Source organism: Malus domestica, chromosome 08, assembly GCF_042453785.1.
Source record: "Malus domestica chromosome 08, GDT2T_hap1".
Taxonomy (NCBI): Eukaryota; Viridiplantae; Streptophyta; class Magnoliopsida; order Rosales; family Rosaceae; genus Malus; species Malus domestica.
The window spans coordinates 29,473,653-29,493,808 of NC_091668.1; the positions used below are offsets into that span (position 1 = coordinate 29,473,653).

The following is a 20,156-nucleotide window of genomic DNA, read 5'->3' on the forward strand; positions in this document are numbered from 1 at the left end:
TGGTTTAAACAACATATGCACAATGATGATCTTAGTCAAGCAGAGACTGATTTCAGCAAGTTTGCAACAACAAGTTTGCAGGAACAACAAATGGCGGTGATTTGGTGTGAGATCTTAGAGACGTGGTTCAGGATGGATCAGTAGCAACGGCATACGGGTTTGGGTTCTGATGATGGAGTGGTGGTTCCAACAGGACAAGGGTTGGGCTAGCCAGATGTGGCAGCGGGGATGCAGGTACAATGTAGCAGCGGATTCAGCAGGTCATGGTGCAGACGGCGGTGGACAATGGCGGAATCGATTCAAGTAGTGGAGTCGTGATTGTAGGGCGGCGAGGTGGAGCGACGGTTGTGCGGTGGTAACTTGATGTAGGATAGGAACAGTGTGCGGCAAAGTACAAGAAAGCTTCAACAATCCTCTTTTTGTTTTTCTGCTAACTAAACCAACAACAATAAACTAGCATACATACGTACTGACAAACAGATACCAACCCAACCAAGCAAATTAAATCCTGAAGGATTGAACTTGCTTTGATAACAAGTTGAATATCAGAGTGCGGAACGAACAAGACTAACAAAATAATAAGAATATTATTAAATTAACTGAGAATGCCGAAACAGCTACAAAACTCTAAGAGACTACATTGTGAATGACTTGTTCTCTAATAAATAACAAAGAATCCTATTTATAATAAATTAACCCTAATCTCTAACAAAACCTAATTCTAACGGGCTAAACCCAGAAAACCAAACATTCAAATAAACCAAAATACTAATATTTTCCAACACCCTTTGCCATATATATATACTTCTAGACATGAACAGTGAAAAAAATTAATAGTAGATATCGTGATTAAGCGAAGATAATGGTACTTTGACAATGCCACCCCACTTAAAACTCCAAAACAAACTTTATTTATCTAACATACATGTTTATATATACTACTGTGCTTGTAAATAGATATTTCTCTGACTTGGACGGACTGATAACATTCTTATATGATAATATATATTATATGATATTGGGTTGTTCAGTTATATAGGACCGTTCGGCACGTGGCAAAGCGTGTCTGAGGATGACAACGATGATGATTATTGTCGATCGAAATTCCACAGGTCGATCTCGCTGTTGTTGTAGTCGTGTATGGCATGGTAGGTGTTGGATGAAGACAACGATCCTCGTAGGGTACTTGGTAACTGGCGTTCATGATCATGATCATTGTTGTCATAAGGGTCAGTGATATTGAAACAAGTTAACTGCCTAGAGGTCTCAGTTTGTCCATTGAGTTGTGAAGCCACAAGGCGGTCAAGAGCTGCCCAGTTGGTGATTCCTGAGTCCATGTGGTGTGCATGGTAATCCATATTTTGGTGATGATCAGTAAAAGGACTCACCGGGTTGTTATTATTCTCTGTGACCATCATCCCCTCATGAATGTTTGGTTGGTAACAATCCTGGCTGCTTGTGGAGTTTGGGCTGTCTAGGGTCGGAAGTTTCAAGAACTTCTCATGGAAGCCATTGTGATTACTAGTATTACTAATGCCTATGTTGATTGGTTGGAGATTAAATCTTGTGCTGTTATTGTTAATGTAGGCTTCATTCTCTTCTTCATTGCATGTCCTCCCCATGTAATGAAGTATTGGCTCCAAAGCTCCCTCGGGACACGAATCAAACAGTGATTGGCCATTTCTTGTTTCTGTTATGATGGATGTAGTAGTATTCAAGATTGGGCTGCTCAAAATTTTGTGGAGGTTTTTCTTCTTGAAAATTCGGCAAACCACCCATCCCTCCTCTTGTGCTGCATCTCCCACAACAGTGGGTACCTGTTCATATGAATAAAACATACATAAGCATCTTTTGTTGTCAGATAGATGGTTGAATTTCCAGTTTTTGAACCACACATTTCATTACTCGTAGTAGTCTAGAAAACAAGGAACATCTACATGGAGAAAAAAATGAACATGTGAAAATCATTTCTCATTAAAAATAATTGTAGGGTACTGAAAATGGCTTACATTAGTGATATTGCAATTGCTAGTATTATTGTCGTCGAGTCTATATTCATGCATGATCCAATCAGACTTTTGGCCATGGGGAGCTCGGCCTTTGTAGAACACAAGAGTCTTCCTCATACCGATCCGCCTGCAGTTGCTACATATCACTTTATCACGGCCAGTTGCCTTCCAGAATCCAGCAGCAGTTGCACGATTTGTTCGTATTCCAGTCGGGTACTTCTTGTCTTTATGGCTGAAGAAATACCAATCATTCTGTGGTGCAGTTCCTATCTTACACTTCTCTGCAAAAATTCCATTAAAAACATTGGTTCATATGAATAAGCAATTAGTTTCAAATATAAAATGGCTACATAGATGTATACGTCTTATTATATATATACTTATATATATGTATATATGTATATATGTACCTTGTATATCCCATGGCTCAAGCTTATTGAGATCGACTTCACGTATGACATCGAGATCGATCCTCTGATTTGAGACCTTCTTCTTCAAATAGTACTGCAAGAGTTCCTCTTCGGTTGGATGAAACCTGAAACCAGGAGGGACTTGAGATTGCCCATTTACAGATATGCTCATGTTTTCAGGCGCCATTTTGATTAACAAATATTAAAGGTTTCTGAAATCTTTTTTTGAAGAATCCAAAAGAATATAAAGTAGTTAAAGCGATGGAGTAATACTGAAGAGAGAGAGAGAGCGAGAGAGAGAGAGGAGGTAATAACAACAAAGTAAGTTGGTGTACGCAAAGAACAATGTGGGGAGGACTATATATATACGTTGTGGTGAGAATATACATGAAAAAAATTCAAGCTTTTGGTTCTCATAGGACACGTGTACAGATGATTTTTTCAAAGTGTAGGGTTTGTTTCATTATGTTATGAGAAGGGCCTCTCACCTTGCATTACACGGAAGTGGAAAGACGTGGGGTCCATGGATGTGGGCATCAACAAGGGGTCCCACATATAGGACCGTGTTGGAAACTAGCTTTAGTGTAGGGTGCAAACTCACATCCACGACTGAGACCCTCTACAACTGTGACCCTCGACCTTAAAAAACTACGTCGTAAACAGCCACGGACCATTCTCTCTCTATCTCTCTCTCTCCCGCCCCCTTTTTCTTTTGTGCAACCACTGTGACAAAGATAGTGGGGTATGTATGTAGGGATGGAGGCAGATTGTCTCCACTTCTGTTTAGATGTTTTTTTCATTCTTTTTTATTTTGTACGGTTACATTTAAATTACGTCAATATTTTATATTAATTTTTTTTATATATATAATAAAACAAAAAATAATAAGAATATAAAATATTGACGTGACTTAACCGTAACTGCACAAATTGAAAGGGATGGGAAGAGCACCCAAGGGCAGACAATCTGCCTCCAGTAGGGATTGCTCTTTCATTGCCCATTAGAGGAGAAAGATAAATAGAAAAACTAATGAAAAGAATTTGAAAATTTTGAGTTGTAATGATAAAAATAAAATAAAGGGTAAAGTAAATAGTACCATAATTGACTTTTTAGTGTAAAAATATAATTTTTCGTTAAAATAAACAATATCAGAAACTTTTCATTAAAATTCACAAGATAAAAATGTGACATGAAGAAATGACATTAGCCGAGCTTCTAGAGAAAACCCTATGATTGTAAATCTCATATTGTAACGTGCAAACGGCCCTTAGCTCAAAGCTGCTATAGTTTTCATATAAACCAATAATACTTATGTACTCACTAATTACTACTAAGTACTCACTTTCTGATTAAAATCTAATAAAAAATGTAATGTGTTTCTTAATTTTTAAGGTTCAAGATAAATGCATAAGATGTCCATTATTTTTAAAACAATCAAACATGCTAAAATATCATTGGATAGAATTAAAAATAGAGTACTCGCTAGTGAGTAACCAAGTATTATCCTTTATAAATGGTATGTGGTTGCTCTTGAGTAAGGGTAGGAAGTGCAACTGTCCATAACCTCTATTCAAGGGGCATCAAAGTTTTTATTGTTAATATGTATACATGTAAATATTTAATATTAGAATTTTTTTAGAGTTTTTTATACAATGATATATTTACACTAAAGGATGAAGAAGAAATTAGTTGCGAACTCACCATTTTCGAGATTCGAACCTAAAATCACTCATTCACAAATAAAAAGAATATCACTAGATTGTAGTAATCTCAAACTAGTTATTTATTAATAGAACAATTAAAAAAAATTAACTATAATATACACTTCTCTCTTTCACAAACCTAGCGTGCGTTTAACATTCCTTATTCTTTTTTATCTTCCATTCTCTCTTTTTCAATCTTGCTTTTCATATATCCATGAAGCTCTCTTTAGTTATGCGAAAAATAAGAAACTAATAAATATGTTATTCGATTGAAGTTGTTGAAAAATTACTTGCAGTCTACTATGACATAGAAAAGATTAAATGGACGGCCATCTTGGAGAAGGAAATTTGTTGGAAATGCTTGATTTAAAAATTTGAATGATGATTTTGCCTCTAGGAACACTAAAAGAATAAATTTTTATAAATGTACGCTTAATATTTATATTAGTCGAACTATTATGATTTAGGCCTTGAAAAGAGACATATCTATGGAGACTAGGGGTGGGTTCAAAAAACCGAAAACCGAAAAAAACCGAAAACCAAACCGGACCGAGACCGAAAAAAACCGAACCGAAAAAAAACCGAACCGAAACTGTCAAACCGAACCGAACCAAATCTGGTCAGTTCGGTTTCGGTTTTTGAGGTTCGGAAACCGAACCGAACCGATATATATATATATTTAATTATTTGTTTCAATATTATAAATAGTTTAGTCATACAATCATAACAAAATATAACCTGTTGTCAAGTTGGTTTCCGGGAAATTTTTAAAGCCCCAGTGCATGGGTTCGAACCCTCATGCCTCCAGGATTTCAGAAGAGTTTTTAAACTTTTTTTGAGAAATCGTCAAAACCCTTTCTTCTAACCCTAGCCACTAGCAGCCGCACCTTTTATTTTTTTCATTCCTCTCTTCTCTTCTCTCTCGTTCCCTGCCTCCAGTCTAACCCTAACCAAGTAACCATCTCGTGCAGCCGAGCCTCCTCTCTCTCTCGCTGGGTCTCTCTCCGCTTCGTCTTCTTCCTTCCCAGCGACCTGTGACCTGCGACCTGTCTCACATCTCGCCGATGCCATCTCACTATCAGTCTCTCACCCCCGTGACCCATGACCCGGGCGCGACCCACGACTTCCTCTCGCCATTTCGAGTCTCGACCCACAAATTCCCTCTCTTTACAGGTATACCTTCAGCTTTATGTTTTTCGTTTTTTGTTTTGATGATTAGTGATTTAATATGATCAAAAAGGTAGGGGAAAAAGGTAGCTGGAAGTTTGACAAAAGGGGTTGTTTAGATTTTGGTGAAAACCCCACCAAGAAAATCTAAAGTTTTTTTCCGAATCGATTTTGTTGTTGTGATTTGTTGATCTGAGCTGTGCAGTTGAGGGTGGTGTGAATCTATGATACAAAATCAGATGTGAGTTGTTTCAAACTTTGTATGTTTGTTTGAATTTAGGAATTAGGAAGTTAGGTTTTGCAGCTTCAAAGAGCGAAGAGATCTTTTTACGATTGATCATTGCCAGTTTGATCTTGATTTCGCTTCTCAGTGAGTATAATATTGGAAACATTTGTAGTGTCTGTGAGCATTTGTTGTTGTAATTGGCTGTGCATATATTAAGTTGCTTGGAGACGCGTTTAATTGGACGAAGAAAAAGAAGAAGAAAATGGTTGGGAGGACTGATGGAGTGACCGATAATGTCTACTCAAATGGGTTGCTTCACCACTCAAGTGATTCTGTTGAGCAGAAGCTTGATGAGCTTCGGATAGTTGGTGTAGGTGCAGGTGCTTGGGGAAGTGTCTTTGTTGCTATGTTGCAAGATAGTTATGGTCATTTAAGAGATAAGGTCCTAATAAGAATATGGAGAAGACCAGGAAGATCAGTTGATAGAGCAACAGCCGAACATTTATTTGAAGTGATCAATTCAAGGGAGGATGTACTTGAGAGAATACTAAGAATAAGTACTTGAGAGAATAACTCTTTTGCTTTTATATTTTCAAAACATGTACTTGAGAGAATACTAAGAATAAGTAAGCCAATTTACTACCTTACATTGCAGATAACTGGACAACCAAGTGTACTGTATTATGCTGGTCCAATTCTTCAGGTAAATCCTGTGAATCTGGATTAGGATTGATGCTATCATCCTCTCTCTGTATAAATAATTGATGTTTGTTTAAGCATATTGCATATGATTCGCATTCGGGGAGATGGAAACATGTCATATTTTCTATTTCTATCTTATGTTGTGGTTGTTTTGCATTTTTTGGAGGAACAAAAAAAAAAAAAAAAACCGAAACCGAACCGGAAAAACCGAACCGAAAAAAAAACCGAACCGAAAAAAACCGAAAAAAATTTGGGCCGAACCGAACCGAACCGAAAATTCGGTTTGGTTTCGGTTTTGGCAAAAAACCGAACCGATAAGAACCGAACCCAGCCCTAATGGAGACAGACAATTTGTACTTTTTATTTTTCTTGAGAAAATAATGGGTCAAAAAATGCCCCAATTTAATCTTTAGCCCTAGGCCACTAAAAACTCAAGAACTGCCTCACATACACCTTGTCTTGAAGGCCAAAAAAGATATTATATCTATTCAAGGGGTATAGTGAAATTCTGCTATGTAAGATATATGACATACCTCGACTCGGAATGTTCACTAGGACTCCGAAACAAGCTGTGCTGGCCGACACCAGAAAGGTGACGAAGCCATAAAGTGCAGTTATATGGAATATGTGAATAAATTTAAACCTAAGAGTGCTTAAAATATCAGAGTGCGCTGGTGAACGGGTATGCACTCACTTCACACGTGTCGTCTGAGCATAAATAAAGTACAGTAGTGTGGGTAAAGATCATACCCTCAGAGGTAGCCACTTATACTAGATTCGCCATGAATCCTCGTCGATACGAACTTTCAGCAACTCAAACTTGGAGGGGCGCAAAACAAAAAATGTTAGTGAGCAAAAACAAAGCTTTTAAAAAAAACTATTTATCTTTCCAAAAAGTAATAACCCCTCACCGTAAAACCTATATAATTTCCCAGAAAATAATACTACATACATATATAAGAACTATGCTCGAGAGGAGTGAAACCAGGTGTATGCCATGTCAATCATCTCAACAACGAATAAGCAAGCCAGGTGAAATGAATCAATATAAAATGACATATCAGCCGGAGTCACCTAATGTGACCTGTACGGCTGAGTCCATTGCTCATCAATCAAATCTTACACATGAGTCGGAACCATCTAATGTGGTATGTACAACAGGCTAAGTGTAAATAAATACGCTCAAGTGCTATGATCACGTGAAGGCTGTGCAAAGTATCGCAAGCCACCTACGAGTCGGAACCACCTAATGTGGTTTGTACGACAGGCTGACACCTGCCTTGGATCAAAGGTGAGATTATGGTGCGGGAGGTGAACGATCACGTGAAGGCTAGGTCCTGGCCATGGACGGAGCACTAACACCAGGGTGCAGGATATTAATCACTAAATGCAACTCATCATAATCATACACACCACCATTGCTACCATCAATATATACTCACTTGAAGCTTACTTGTGCGTTCGCAGCGTCATGCAACATTATGCATAACTACACTAATACATATACTAAAATATAACGCAAGTATGACATGGCATTTCAATCACATTTCATTTAAAACAATTTTTGAGAAAAACGTAAAGCATACATACGTATATATAGAAAACCAAAAGCCCACTCACCTGGAGCATGCGCTACAATTTCTTAGCACAAACTTCTAGGCGTCACGAATCATCGATGCCTAGAACAATTATCAAATCACATCTCAGAATCCTTACTGATAGAACACGTAATTTACATAAAACACATCCCCAAGGACGATCTAGAATGATTTGAGACCCATTGACCAAAAGTCAACCGTCGGTCAAAGATCGACGGTAGGATCTACAACCCTACATAACTCGATCCGGAAGATCCGCATTTCAGATTTCCGATCCGTAACTTCCAAAGATCCACATTATGCTTCTAGAACAACATACTAATGTTTCATTACGATCCAATGGCCAGATCTCTACCAATTGCAAATTCAAGTGGCGGTTAACGTTTTATTTTATAAACTTACAAATCCAATTCAGGAAGATCCGTACGTTGGATTCCCAATCCGTAAGTTCCTACGTTTCTCAAATATTACGAACTATAACATATTAAATTTTAGTGATGATTCAACGGTCGGATCATCGATTGCTATAATATTCCAGTGGTGGACCTTAACGAAATTTTGCCGGATTCTGCAGATTTTCTGGGCAATCTTTGGAACTCCATATCTCACTTGTTTGTCAACCAAATTCAACCCATAATATACTAAAACGAAACTAAACAAGTATAATACGATTATACATACTTGGAGTCCAAATGGTCCCCGGAGAAGGCCAGGAAATAGCCTGAAAGACGGCTGTCCGCAGGAAAACAGGGAAATTCGCCAGAATTTCTGGGCAACCTTTCAACGTCCATAACTTTATTAATACTCAACGAAATCAAGTGATTCAAAAACGGAAATTATATTTCTCGACGAGATGAAGAGATTGGTACCTTACACGATGACTATCTCGCCATGATTTTTCCGGAAAACGCCTCGAAAGTGGCGGAGGTAGCCAGAAACTGGGCAAACTTTAAATCGTTATAACTTTCTCATTTCTCCACCAAATCACACGATCCACACATGAAAATTCATCTACACAACATGAGGAATCGATTTATACCTGTTTTGAGTTCAAAAGATGACTGGTAATTGTCTGAATCACGCCTAGAAATCTCGGCCCAAAACCTTGTTCTTCGAACTCCAGGTTAGGATTCGTTTTCAATGAAACGAAAGTCAATACTGGGTTTATGGTGGTGAAGACATGCAGATAATGGTGGTTTTGATGTTGAACAAGCCGAAATTTTTGGTGATGATGATGGTTTGTTTCATCGGAGAAAGGGAGAGCCGAGAAAGAGTTAGAGAATGAGCATCCCATTATGACACGTGCACAATTTAAACTCAAGTTATAGAAGTTAAGACTACATTATTGCTTTGTCATAAAGGCGCATCAAAATTTTAGTTTTACCTGTTTAATTAGGTTGTTATTGGTTCGTTAGCCTTCTAATTAGTTGGTTAAACCAGTGCGCATGTGCTATGAATTATCATTTATAATGTTATTCATTGTTTCTAAGGAAAATTAATGAAAAAAACTTGAAAACTTTGAGTTTTAACGATAAGGACAAAATAAAATGTACAATGAATAGTACCAGGATTGACTTTTTAGTGTAAAAATGTGATTTTTCGTTAAAGTGAACAGTGCCGAGAGTGTTTCGTTAAAGTTCCATTTTTCTATCCATATTAGAGAATACGAAGTGTTAAGTCTCTTCACTTATTAGTTAAATGCTCATTTTAACATTGTATTATAATAGAATATCGACGTGTCAAAACACAACCCGTTTATTTGTTTCTTCATCTACTCAAACATGACAGCACAGGTATGAGAGCCTTGAGATATACAGAAATTAACCAGCTCATACATAAACTAGTTAAACTGCTATTTCAATTTGAGCTTGAATATCAAAATTTCAAGCTAGATTCATGGTTCAAGCCCTCAACTAATTATAATTAAGTATATATCAAGCACGAAACTAACCAACTAAGGAACATTACATTTGTATTTTACTGTTAAGACGTACTGCATTAACGAGACCTAAAGAACTTGTAGACAGATTGGTGGGATCACTAGTACGTACACGATTTACCAATTAATGGGACTCTTTGATGCAGGACAAAACTAAGGGTATCGAGGAGAGGGGGATAGATAACCTGGGATTCGCTTAACCAGGGGCAACGGAGTTTGCTCACGTCGCTAATCATGGATTCGCTCAAACGACTAAGCCAAATGCTTGATTTTAGAAGGAGAAATCACTCTCTTGCACAAGGCAAATACAATTTTAATTCATTCAAGCTTCCCCAAAGACTTTTGATACATCAATATTTAAAGGAACATAAATATACTACAACTTCCTAAGAAACTCTCTAAAAAAGACTTGACAAGTTCCTATGTCATTAAAATACACAGCCTTATTATTCCAATGCATGCTAGTGGTCTTCAAATTGTTTTCTTCAAGGTCTGTCTCCCGCATCATTCTCCTATTCTAAAAAAAAACTCGTCCTCGAGTTTCATTTAATCTTCCTTGACGCATGAGGGATATTAGTAGCTTCAGGACTTGTGGTTGTGGGAACTTACTCAGGCTCATCATGGAACAGATAAAGATCAGAGAAATTAAAAATTGGGACCGAATGAAAAGCATGTCGTATATTTAATTGTAAGATAATAAAAAACATGTGGTATATTTAATTGTAAGGGTAATATTATATACGTATTAGTCGTGTAGTTGAAGGTTGTCAGGTACAGTTGCATATATAGTTAATTCTACACCTGTTTTTTTTTTCCTCCAGTTTTTCTTCTCTTCCGACGATTATTCATATATTTTTCCCATATTATTTGAGCTTACAGTTACACATGCATGATAATTAAACATCCACTGTGGTATACGTACATGCATATTAATCTATTCTCTAATAACAAGTGTGCTAAGTTATTGCTAGTAGACAATACCAAATATATTATAGACACTGTATATGATGACAAGCAATAAAGTTGGAAACAAACGTTGGTTGCTATAAAATTGCTCATATATATTACAAGTTTTACTATTCAGGAATTGAATTTACATGAGTTCATATTGTTTCACATAACAGACAGGGTTTATAAAAAAGTCATGGATCTATTCCAGTTCGCATGATTTAGTAACTGAAGGGTAGTCAACTGATCGAATTTAACGTTTAAAAAAAATGATCAAATTTAACGTTTAAAAAAAAAATGATACACCACATGAAAAGTATTTCAAGTATGCATAAAACTTCTCCAGCTTAACAATCCCAAATCAGGTTTCCACGGGAAAACTGTTTTTTCACCCAAAAAATTCTTTAAACCCTAAAATCCCTAAATGGTCACTACAATTTAAAACATGATTCAATTCATTTATCACCCGTATTTATGGCATGATCGTTATAAGTAATCGATTTACAATCTTGTATTCCAGCGATTTATTTTGTTCAAAAGAAGAAGAAAAAAAACGTTTTAACTTAGACATTAACAGTAGTGGTGAAAACTGAAACAAGTTGTACTTTTAATATATCTTATTACAAGGTATTCGCCAATTCTTTCTCTGAATTTGTAAGGAGTTTCAATTTCCGACATAAACTTTAATTTTGGTCGATTACCTTCTAAATTTTTATAATTGGCCAATCTCCTTCATGTACTTTAATTTTAGCCAATTACCCATGAACTTTTGTAACCAATTTACCCTTGAACTTTAGCCAATTAACATCTTATTAACTCTTTTTTTTTTGGGTTTGGGGGGGAGGGGTTGGGTTTTGTAATTGTCTAAAGTTAAAGTTAAAATGAAAAATTGACAGCTTCTCACAAGTTTGGAAATAAATAAATAAAATACTACATCTTATTACGTAACTTTTTTTTTCCGTAGTTTGGTAACGAAATATATGGTGACACATTCGCTTGAATTCCTCTAGTAGCCAGGCCAACCAAAATTTCGTGGGAAGGTTTGTATTGCATGATATCCTAAATCATTATGCTCATTGTACAATCAGATCTTGAAGGAGATTTCCCATCGTCTTTCTCTTTCTATCGCCTCTGCCATTTAATACGAACATGCTACCCTCCACTAAACCCAAATGGATCTGCTAATGTTTTTTATCAAAATTTCAATATTACGCTTTTATTATTTAATAAGAAATTAGTTTTGTTCACAATGTTTCCTAACACACGAAATGTATGTTTTTAATCACAACATGCTACATGCTCACGTATTACAATTTTTTAGGATTAATCGTTGGAGCCATTCATGTTTAAAAAAGTATGCATGGTAGCAATATAATCTATACGAATTATGAAAATAGTCAGATTTTTATAATTTTTAGATAATATTTTGTACATAGTGAGTTTCCAATAGAAAATGGCACACTGTGCTTTCTCTATACGGGTTTGGACACATTACTGTGGTAAAGTAGCTTCGCAAGTCGTCCCAAAGAGGTTTTTTATTTTTTATTTTTTTTCTTTTTTACTATAACAATACACGTCCACTTTGTTGTAGATAATAATGGATATCTCGCAGAAAAACTAGGGAGGTTTGAAGGTTTTCTGAGAAGAATTGTGAGGCAGTTCGAGAGAGAAGAGAGAGAGAGAGAGAGAGGAAAACTAACTTCAATACAAGGAAAGTGAATTACAAGATACCACTCCCAATGCCTAACTAATTTCCTTTTATAGTAGGCTAACTTATGCTAGAATTATCACATTACCTTTTCTTACAATCCCACCTATTTCTAACTAACTTGATCCATATCACTACCTTATAACAACCAATGCATAACGACCTTATAACAACCATTGCCACATGTATGCATTAGCCATTAATATCAAGTATAAAAATTTCATAGACCAATACACCCTCCTACCCCTTAGAAATCTTTGATCGTCCTCATTTCCTGTATTCGACTTGATATTTGCACTCTTACATGGAGAGGCTTACTTGGCTTCAATAGACTCTTGGAATATTGTACACCCAAAATCTTGGATACCCAGTACATGTAATTCTAATAAATAAATAGGTAAAGAAAAACGGGAAATTAGAGCAGAAAGCACACAAAATTGACAGGATTCCCACATGTATCGAACTTGAGGAAAAAAAATGAAGACGTGTACCTGGTTTTCTTGGGGTACAAAATTCACATGAAAAAAAAGGAAAAATGCTGTTTTAACTTCAATTATAATCTTACAATATAATTTGCACAGCACTAAAACTCATTATAATAAGATGGAAAAACCATATGCATGCAAATAAAACCCCAGATTTAAAAAGAAAAAAAAAGAGAGAAATTAGGTTCTCAGCTCTTTTTTTGCTTCTTCATTGATAAAACCTTATTCTTTTTCAATTTTTGATCAAGGTCATCGAGTTTTAATAAACGTCTATTAATTATTTTAATAATAAAATATATTTTATTTCTAAATATATTCATTTAATGTTAGAAATGGTACATTTGGTATATTTATATTTATGACTAAGTTTTTTATCATATATTTTTATTTTTAGTTTGTACCCATTTTTAATTTGCAACCCTATTTTAATTTGTGCCAATTTTCTTTTTACTTTTAATTTGTACCCATTTTTTATTTTGCTAAATGTACCCATGCTAGTTATATGTATTTGTTTTATGTTTTAAAATATATTAATAGTTATTTTTTAAAATACGTTAATAATTATGTGGGTACATAAGTGGAAGAAACCGGAGAATCATTGGCTTAAATGTGATTTCGATGGGGCATGGGTGGAGAATGAAGGAATCGGCGGGGTGGGAGTTATTGTTCGTGACCATTTGGGTAAGTTTGTGGTGGCAATGGCTATGCAAATCCTTGGAGTGACCTCACCCCTGCATGCAGAGATGGAAGCAGCAAGGGCGGTGGTGCTGTTTGCTCAAAAATGGGAAGCCAATATGGTTGAGTTTGAAGGTGATGCTGTTGTGATTGGCTCATAGTTTGAGTTGGCAACAATTTTGATAGTTTAGCTTTATGTGCTACAGGGAAATGGCTGTAGTAAAGTGTTGTCTTTGTGTTTGTTTGCACGTAAATATGTATGCTTTCTATGCATGAAAAAGGTCTACTTTATAGACTAGGTTTTCTTTTTATTGATTTCCCATTTGCATGTCACGAAAGTGGCTTTGGGTTTTGAGTAAAAGGCAAAGGGAGCATGATGCATCATCATTATGTCTGTGCAAAAAAGGAGAGGTTCATTCACTTTTCTGTCCATTTAACTACAAAGAGCCGAAGTGGAGAAAGAGTGAGAGAGTGCATCCGGAAAACACAGAGGGAAAAGAAAATAGAGTGAGAGTGAGAAACTCTTGGGGAGAGTGAGGCTCTTGGAAAAATTTTGTGAGTGTACAAGAGATTGGGGTTTGGGTTATGTCAATTTAACTCATGTATATTTTGTACTAGTTATTCTCATAGTGAAGAGCAATATCTCTCCGAGGACGTAGGCGGATTTTTGCCGAACCTCGTAATTCTCTTGGTGTCTTTATTTCTTGTATTTTAAACTGTTCAACTGTGGTTTATAAGTTGGTGAGATAACAGGCCAAAGCACAACAGATGCAAGTATGGTTATTGTGGCTTTGAATTTGGATGAGGTTTCAGATTTTTCTCCTTTGGGGCATGTGACAAATGATGCACGACACTTTCTTCTAGGGGTGCAACTTAGGTTGGGCCAATCTGAACCCGTCCATGTCCAACTCGACTTTAAACCCGAACAAGTGGTTTTTTTTTTGTTATAACCCGCCCAAACCCAACCCAATTTCAACATTGTTCATTGATTGGATTGAGTTTGATTGATCATTGGCATGTCCATCCCCAACTCAACCCAACCTGACTAACCAAACCCAATATAACCATATTGTAACCCATATCAATGAATGCTCATACTATACCCAAGTGAGCCAAGTCTAAAAACCAACGCCCTTTCTAATATTTTTTTTAATAAATTAACCTTTATAATTACTTAAGCTTTTAGGGAATAAGAGGCTTTGATTAGTCAGCCGATATTCGTAGTCTCTAAATCTTAAAGCTTTATAGTAGATTGTTAGTCTCCAAAACCTAAATTCTTTGTGTCTTGAAGAAATTGCTCATCAACTTTGATTGATTTATAAATTAAAGTTAGCTAGCTTGGATGCTACTTGGCTTAATTTTTTTAGGAATTCTTAGAAACTAAGTTGTTACAAGATCAAACTTGAAAAAGTTTGGCAACCCGAACCCAACCCAAGTGAACTCTAACCCAATTAAACTCGAGCCCAAATGAACCTGAATGAAACCCAACCCAAACCCGAACCCGAACTCGAACCCGAAGTTGGGTTACGATTAGGTTGACCTTCCAACCCGCCCGAGTTGCACCCCTACTTTCTTCGAGCATTCCCATAGATTAAACTCTCTCAAGTTCGTAGAGAAGGCAACATGATGGCTCATCGACTAGCGAGATGTGGGTTATCTTTGCTTCATCAAGTTTCATGGTTTGAGGAATCCCCTGATGTAATCAGTGATTTATAGTCGATGATAGTAATTTTATTTAACGTTGGTGTAGGACACAATTTTTCCCTCATACCAGGTTGATACCCATGGCTAGGTTTTTATCGAGGCCTACTGTTGTGCACCCTATCCTCTGATGTGTAAGTGTTTCGATTTTATGAATCAATGGATATCGAACTTTCGCAACAAAAAAAAATAAATTATGTGGGTACATTATTTCTTGCTATAATTATGTGAAGAACAATATTACTCTAATATTTATTTTTAAGTATTTATTATATTTTAAAAATATTATTTGAATTCGTTTAAATTTCATAATTTGTGGGACGCATAATTGCATGAGTTAAATCTCTCAAATTATGTTAAGGACTTTGATCAAAATATTTAACTAAATAAAGTTTTGGTCTAACAATTAGGTTGATTAGGAACCGAAATCAAAATTATTCTAAAAAAAAAACAACAATTGAATGCCTTTTACCCGTTAACTCACTAGTTGAGCAATTTTGGCTTTTGGTTGGAATTGTTGACTCGCCTCCACAAAGGCACTTTAACAAACGTTTCCTACAATTCAAGTGAGGGGGTACACAGGCTAAAGACAAAACAAGAAAACAAATTGCACGCTTATAACTATTTTCTCAATGCAAATTTTGTAAAGGATAGTGCTATTCGAACGTTTATTTTATCTCTCACACAATTTTTTTTAATTTTTTTCATTAATCTTCTTCAATTCATTCGATTTGACGCCCAAAATTTAAATGGTGTGTGTTAGTAATAAAAATAAATGGTGGATATCATTATCTTTGCAAACTGCAGGTTATGATACAATAGGTTATTAGCAACATAGAAGTCCCCCCCTCTCCCACCTGAACTTGTAAGAAGTTAATTTCTCCTCCTGAATTTTAATTTATGCCAAGTACCTTCCTAAACTTTTATAATTAGTCAATAGATTTTGAAGTTTTCATCCAATTTTATACCCATTTTGGTCACACGAAAAATGTTTGAGGGTAAGAAAGTAATTTTATCCTAGTTGACTCTGTACACTTTATGTTTGAATTAGACATGAGAGTCCAATTAGCAGCTGGAAAGTATGGCTTTGCACCCAATTTACCAAAACAAAATTATCTTATAGTTGCCATGTGTTATCTGCATGACCAAGATGGATGGAAAAATTGATGAATATTTTTTTTTAAATCTAAAGCTAGGGGAAATTGATTATTTATAAAAGTTCATAGGGTAATCAACTAAAATTAAAATTCATGGGAGAAATTAACAACTATATACAAGTTCGAGAGACAAATTGACAAATAATTCAAAATATAAAATATAGTAAAAGGAACTACCATGAAGTGGGTCTTCATCTCTTATGTCATCCTTCTCTCCCCGTGTTTGAACAAAGAAATTCAACTCTTGAAAACCCATATAAATACAGTAAAACAATACAAAGAATGACATAGTACTTCTCTGAAATCAAAATCTTATAATAATATAGAGGCTTTTATTGTGATGGAAGGAATCCACGGTGTACAGAAATTCAAAAGAAGATATGGGAGGTGGTTGGGAGACCGAAGATCAAAAGAAAACCATTCCAGAGGACGTAGAAAGAACTATAAAAGCTGATGAAATGGTTGAATTGTGCCATTTTCCCATAAAGGCTTTGCGTATGTCTTACTTAAAAATATATTTCACTCTCTCCCTGTCGTCGGCAATGGTTGACATATAAATTGGTTAGGGAAACTTTTAGAGGTCTCTCTACTAATCATTGAAGCTTCTCGGAATTCCTAGACTCAAATCATTATATTTTGTTCATGAAAAATGACAGAGCAACCACTTTATACTTTAGTTACTAACCGGCATTTATTTTTATGAGTTTTTGATACCCATATCTTTTACTTCCTTTTCAAATTTTGCTATTGCGGTTGGGAGAAAGTAGTTTGTTGAACATAGATATATTGTATATGTTAAAGAATGTTCTTTGTCGTTAGTGCATATATATAATCATAAGATGGAACGCATGAAGGGTTTGAGAAATAGTGATACAATTAACTAATTCTGCCGCCTCTTTCAATTTTAGTTACTTGGTTAGACTAATTAATTGAAAAATATGAATTATTCACCATCCTGATAATTTTAAGTGTGGAATGGTTTGAAACGTGTTTTCCTTGCTCTTGAATAGAAATAGTCATTGATTATCTGTAATGGAAGGACAATTTTCTTGTGATTTTGATTAGTGGTTGGATGAACTTATTATTAGTCATTCTTTAGCTCTGGTCATTTTTTTTATAACTCTTCCTTGGATTTAAATGTTATTCATGCTCGAAGTTTTTATTTAATAAAATTATTTTGTGAAATTATTTTCGTCAATAGTGCAACAGGTTTTACACCTTCCTCTCACTTTAACCATGAAGGATGACAAGATGATATGGGAGCCATCTTCTGTCGTCCAATTTTCATTTTCTTCTAGTTATGATATTCTTCAAAGTAAAGTAAACATATTGATTATGCTCGGCTATATGACAACATTTCATCCCCTTCCTCAAACTTTCTATTTTGATTTGATGGCATTTTTAATGATAAACTTTTCACTGACGCTGTATATATTCAGTAACGAGTATTATTATTCGTTGTTTATCTCATGATTCTAAAGAATTTGTTGCCCATCTTTTCTTCCATTGTTCGTCATCAATGAAATTTCGAACATGGTTGGCTTGTCATATTGGTACCTTTCTACCCTTTTCAGATTTTTTGACTTTGTTTTAGGACGCATTTGTGCATAAGCCTTGTTATTTACACAATATTTGGTTTTTGAGGGCGTTTTTATTAATGCCACTATTTAGAAAGCATGCAATAAGCTTTTTTTTTTTTTTTTTTTAAAATTTTATAATACAAATTAAAACACGAGATATTTACACTAAAGAGGTGTGTTGGAACTAAATCGAGCACTACCATGAAGGGTGGAGATGCACAAACTTGAATAACTTGTAAAACAACAAACAATCGTAAGTAGCCAAGGACCAAAGGGAGGGTGTCGGCTAAAGGTTCTCTAAAAGTCAAGTTAGTAAGCAAATATAAAGGAGTCAAGCAGTAGGTAAGTGAATAAGTGTGTGATAATTGCATTACCAAAGATGAACCCTATAAGAGTTTATTTATACCAGTTGTGGTAGGGACCTTTTAGGATATGCAATCTTTACTAAACCAGGATAATCCTAAAGGATATATAGGAATAGATATTGCATCATCTTAGGAGTATGCTTACTTAAGACGCACGTCAATCCTTAAATTGTGAGAATTCCAAGAATAGTCAATATCAGCGAAGTACATCGCGCACTGCTCCAGAATAGGATGATGATGACATCGTTGCTCTGTCTATTCAGCTCTGCAATAGAAATTGTTAAGTCCATGACCAGACTTCTAAGGTACTCATATTCCAATTTGTCTTACTTTGGGTCTTAAAAATCATAGTCTTACAATTGCTCCTAACTACTTATCCGAAAGGACTTTTCCTCTTGACGGTGGATAGTTATCCAAAGATCTACATTTCAGAATAAAATAGACATACTGCTTTAAAATCTTTTTGACGCATGGCAACTTGACTTTGTAACCCGCGAACCATGACGTTTCTTATTCAAACGTACGGCCTCGAAAGTTATTGCACGAAGACAGAAATGATGAGAGTTGCCATGTTTTTTGTGCATAATAAACAAGAGGTGGCACTTTGCTTTATCAGATGACTTTGGCTTTCGAACACACGAATCTTGAGGCGAGGTGTTCCAAATTCAACGACGCGATCACTCAGCATCTCTTATTCAAGTACCATAGACTTGGTCGTATTTTTCCCAAGCCTTTTCTTCAGAATTTCAAACCAAAGCATGGATCCCCTTCGATCTTTCCGTTCTTCATTTTTCATCCATTCCCTACTTTGAGTCTTCCACGATCAGGATATGCGGCAAAGAAATTTGCCCTGTGAATAATTCTTACTTGCCCGGCGCAGCATTAGGAGCGAGTCCCACTACCTTTTCTTTTGTTTATTGATGGAAAAATCAACTTTCCTAATAGTTTTTTGGTTGTTTTTTGTTATGGACTAGGATTCTCTCCCCTCCTCTTTCCATCCCCTTCTATCTCATCTTCTCACATTTTCTATTTTGTCTTTCTCTTTCTATAAAAAAATTAATATAAAATGTTAACGTGACTTAACTATGACCCTTCAAATGAAAGAGGAGAGAAGGGGAGGGAAAAAAAGAGGGGAAGGGAAAAAAGAGAAGAGAGAATCCTACTCCTTTTGTATTTTACCATTTCGATCAACGATTGCGAAATTACCAATAATTTTTAGGGAACTTTAACGAAAAGCTCATGATACTGTTCACTTTAACGAAAAACTATGTTTTTACACCAAAAGGTCAATCTTGATACTATTCACTTTACCCTTTATTTTATCTTTATCGTTAAAACTCAAAGTTTTCAAGCCTTTTTCATTAGTTTTTCTTAATTTGTAATCGTTTAGTCCCTATATTTATGAATTCTACTATAATAATTAGAGACAATATTTCTTAAGGGACCTGAATATCCCTTGAAGCCCCTAAAAAAGTCCTCGAGTATGGTGGTGAAGACCTTAAAATAGGATATCCCGTTAGAGATGCTCTTGATCACTATCTCACTATACACACTACAAAAAAGTCATCATACACTTATTCGTTCTTAAAAGAGAAGAGGTCGTAATGACCACTTTGGAGTAATTCTCTTAAAAAAACATCTATGCAAAAAGTAACCAAATTGGAGATTATTTAGTTACCAAAACCATCATTTACATATACGTTACCAAACGATCTCCAAATTGATTAATTTTTTTTTTATAAAGATGATCTTTTTATTGGGGCTTGGTAAATTATCAATTCTG

The 20,156-nt window shown here is 35.5% G+C and overlaps 1 protein-coding gene across 1 annotated transcript; it reads right to left on the bottom strand.

Moving 5' to 3' along the window:
- Positions 1-568: 568 nt before the first annotated feature.
- On the bottom strand, positions 569-2,754 carry LOC114826650 (NAC domain-containing protein 43-like). The gene is made up of 3 exons (XM_029107367.2): positions 2,420-2,754; positions 2,010-2,290; positions 569-1,817 (listed from the first exon to the last, which is right to left on the bottom strand). The coding sequence occupies exons 1-3, from the start codon at positions 2,604-2,606 to the stop codon at positions 1,089-1,091; spliced, it is 1,197 nt and encodes a 398-aa protein (XP_028963200.2). The 5' UTR covers positions 2,607-2,754; the 3' UTR covers positions 569-1,088.
- Between the last annotated feature and the right edge of the window lie 17,402 nt (positions 2,755-20,156).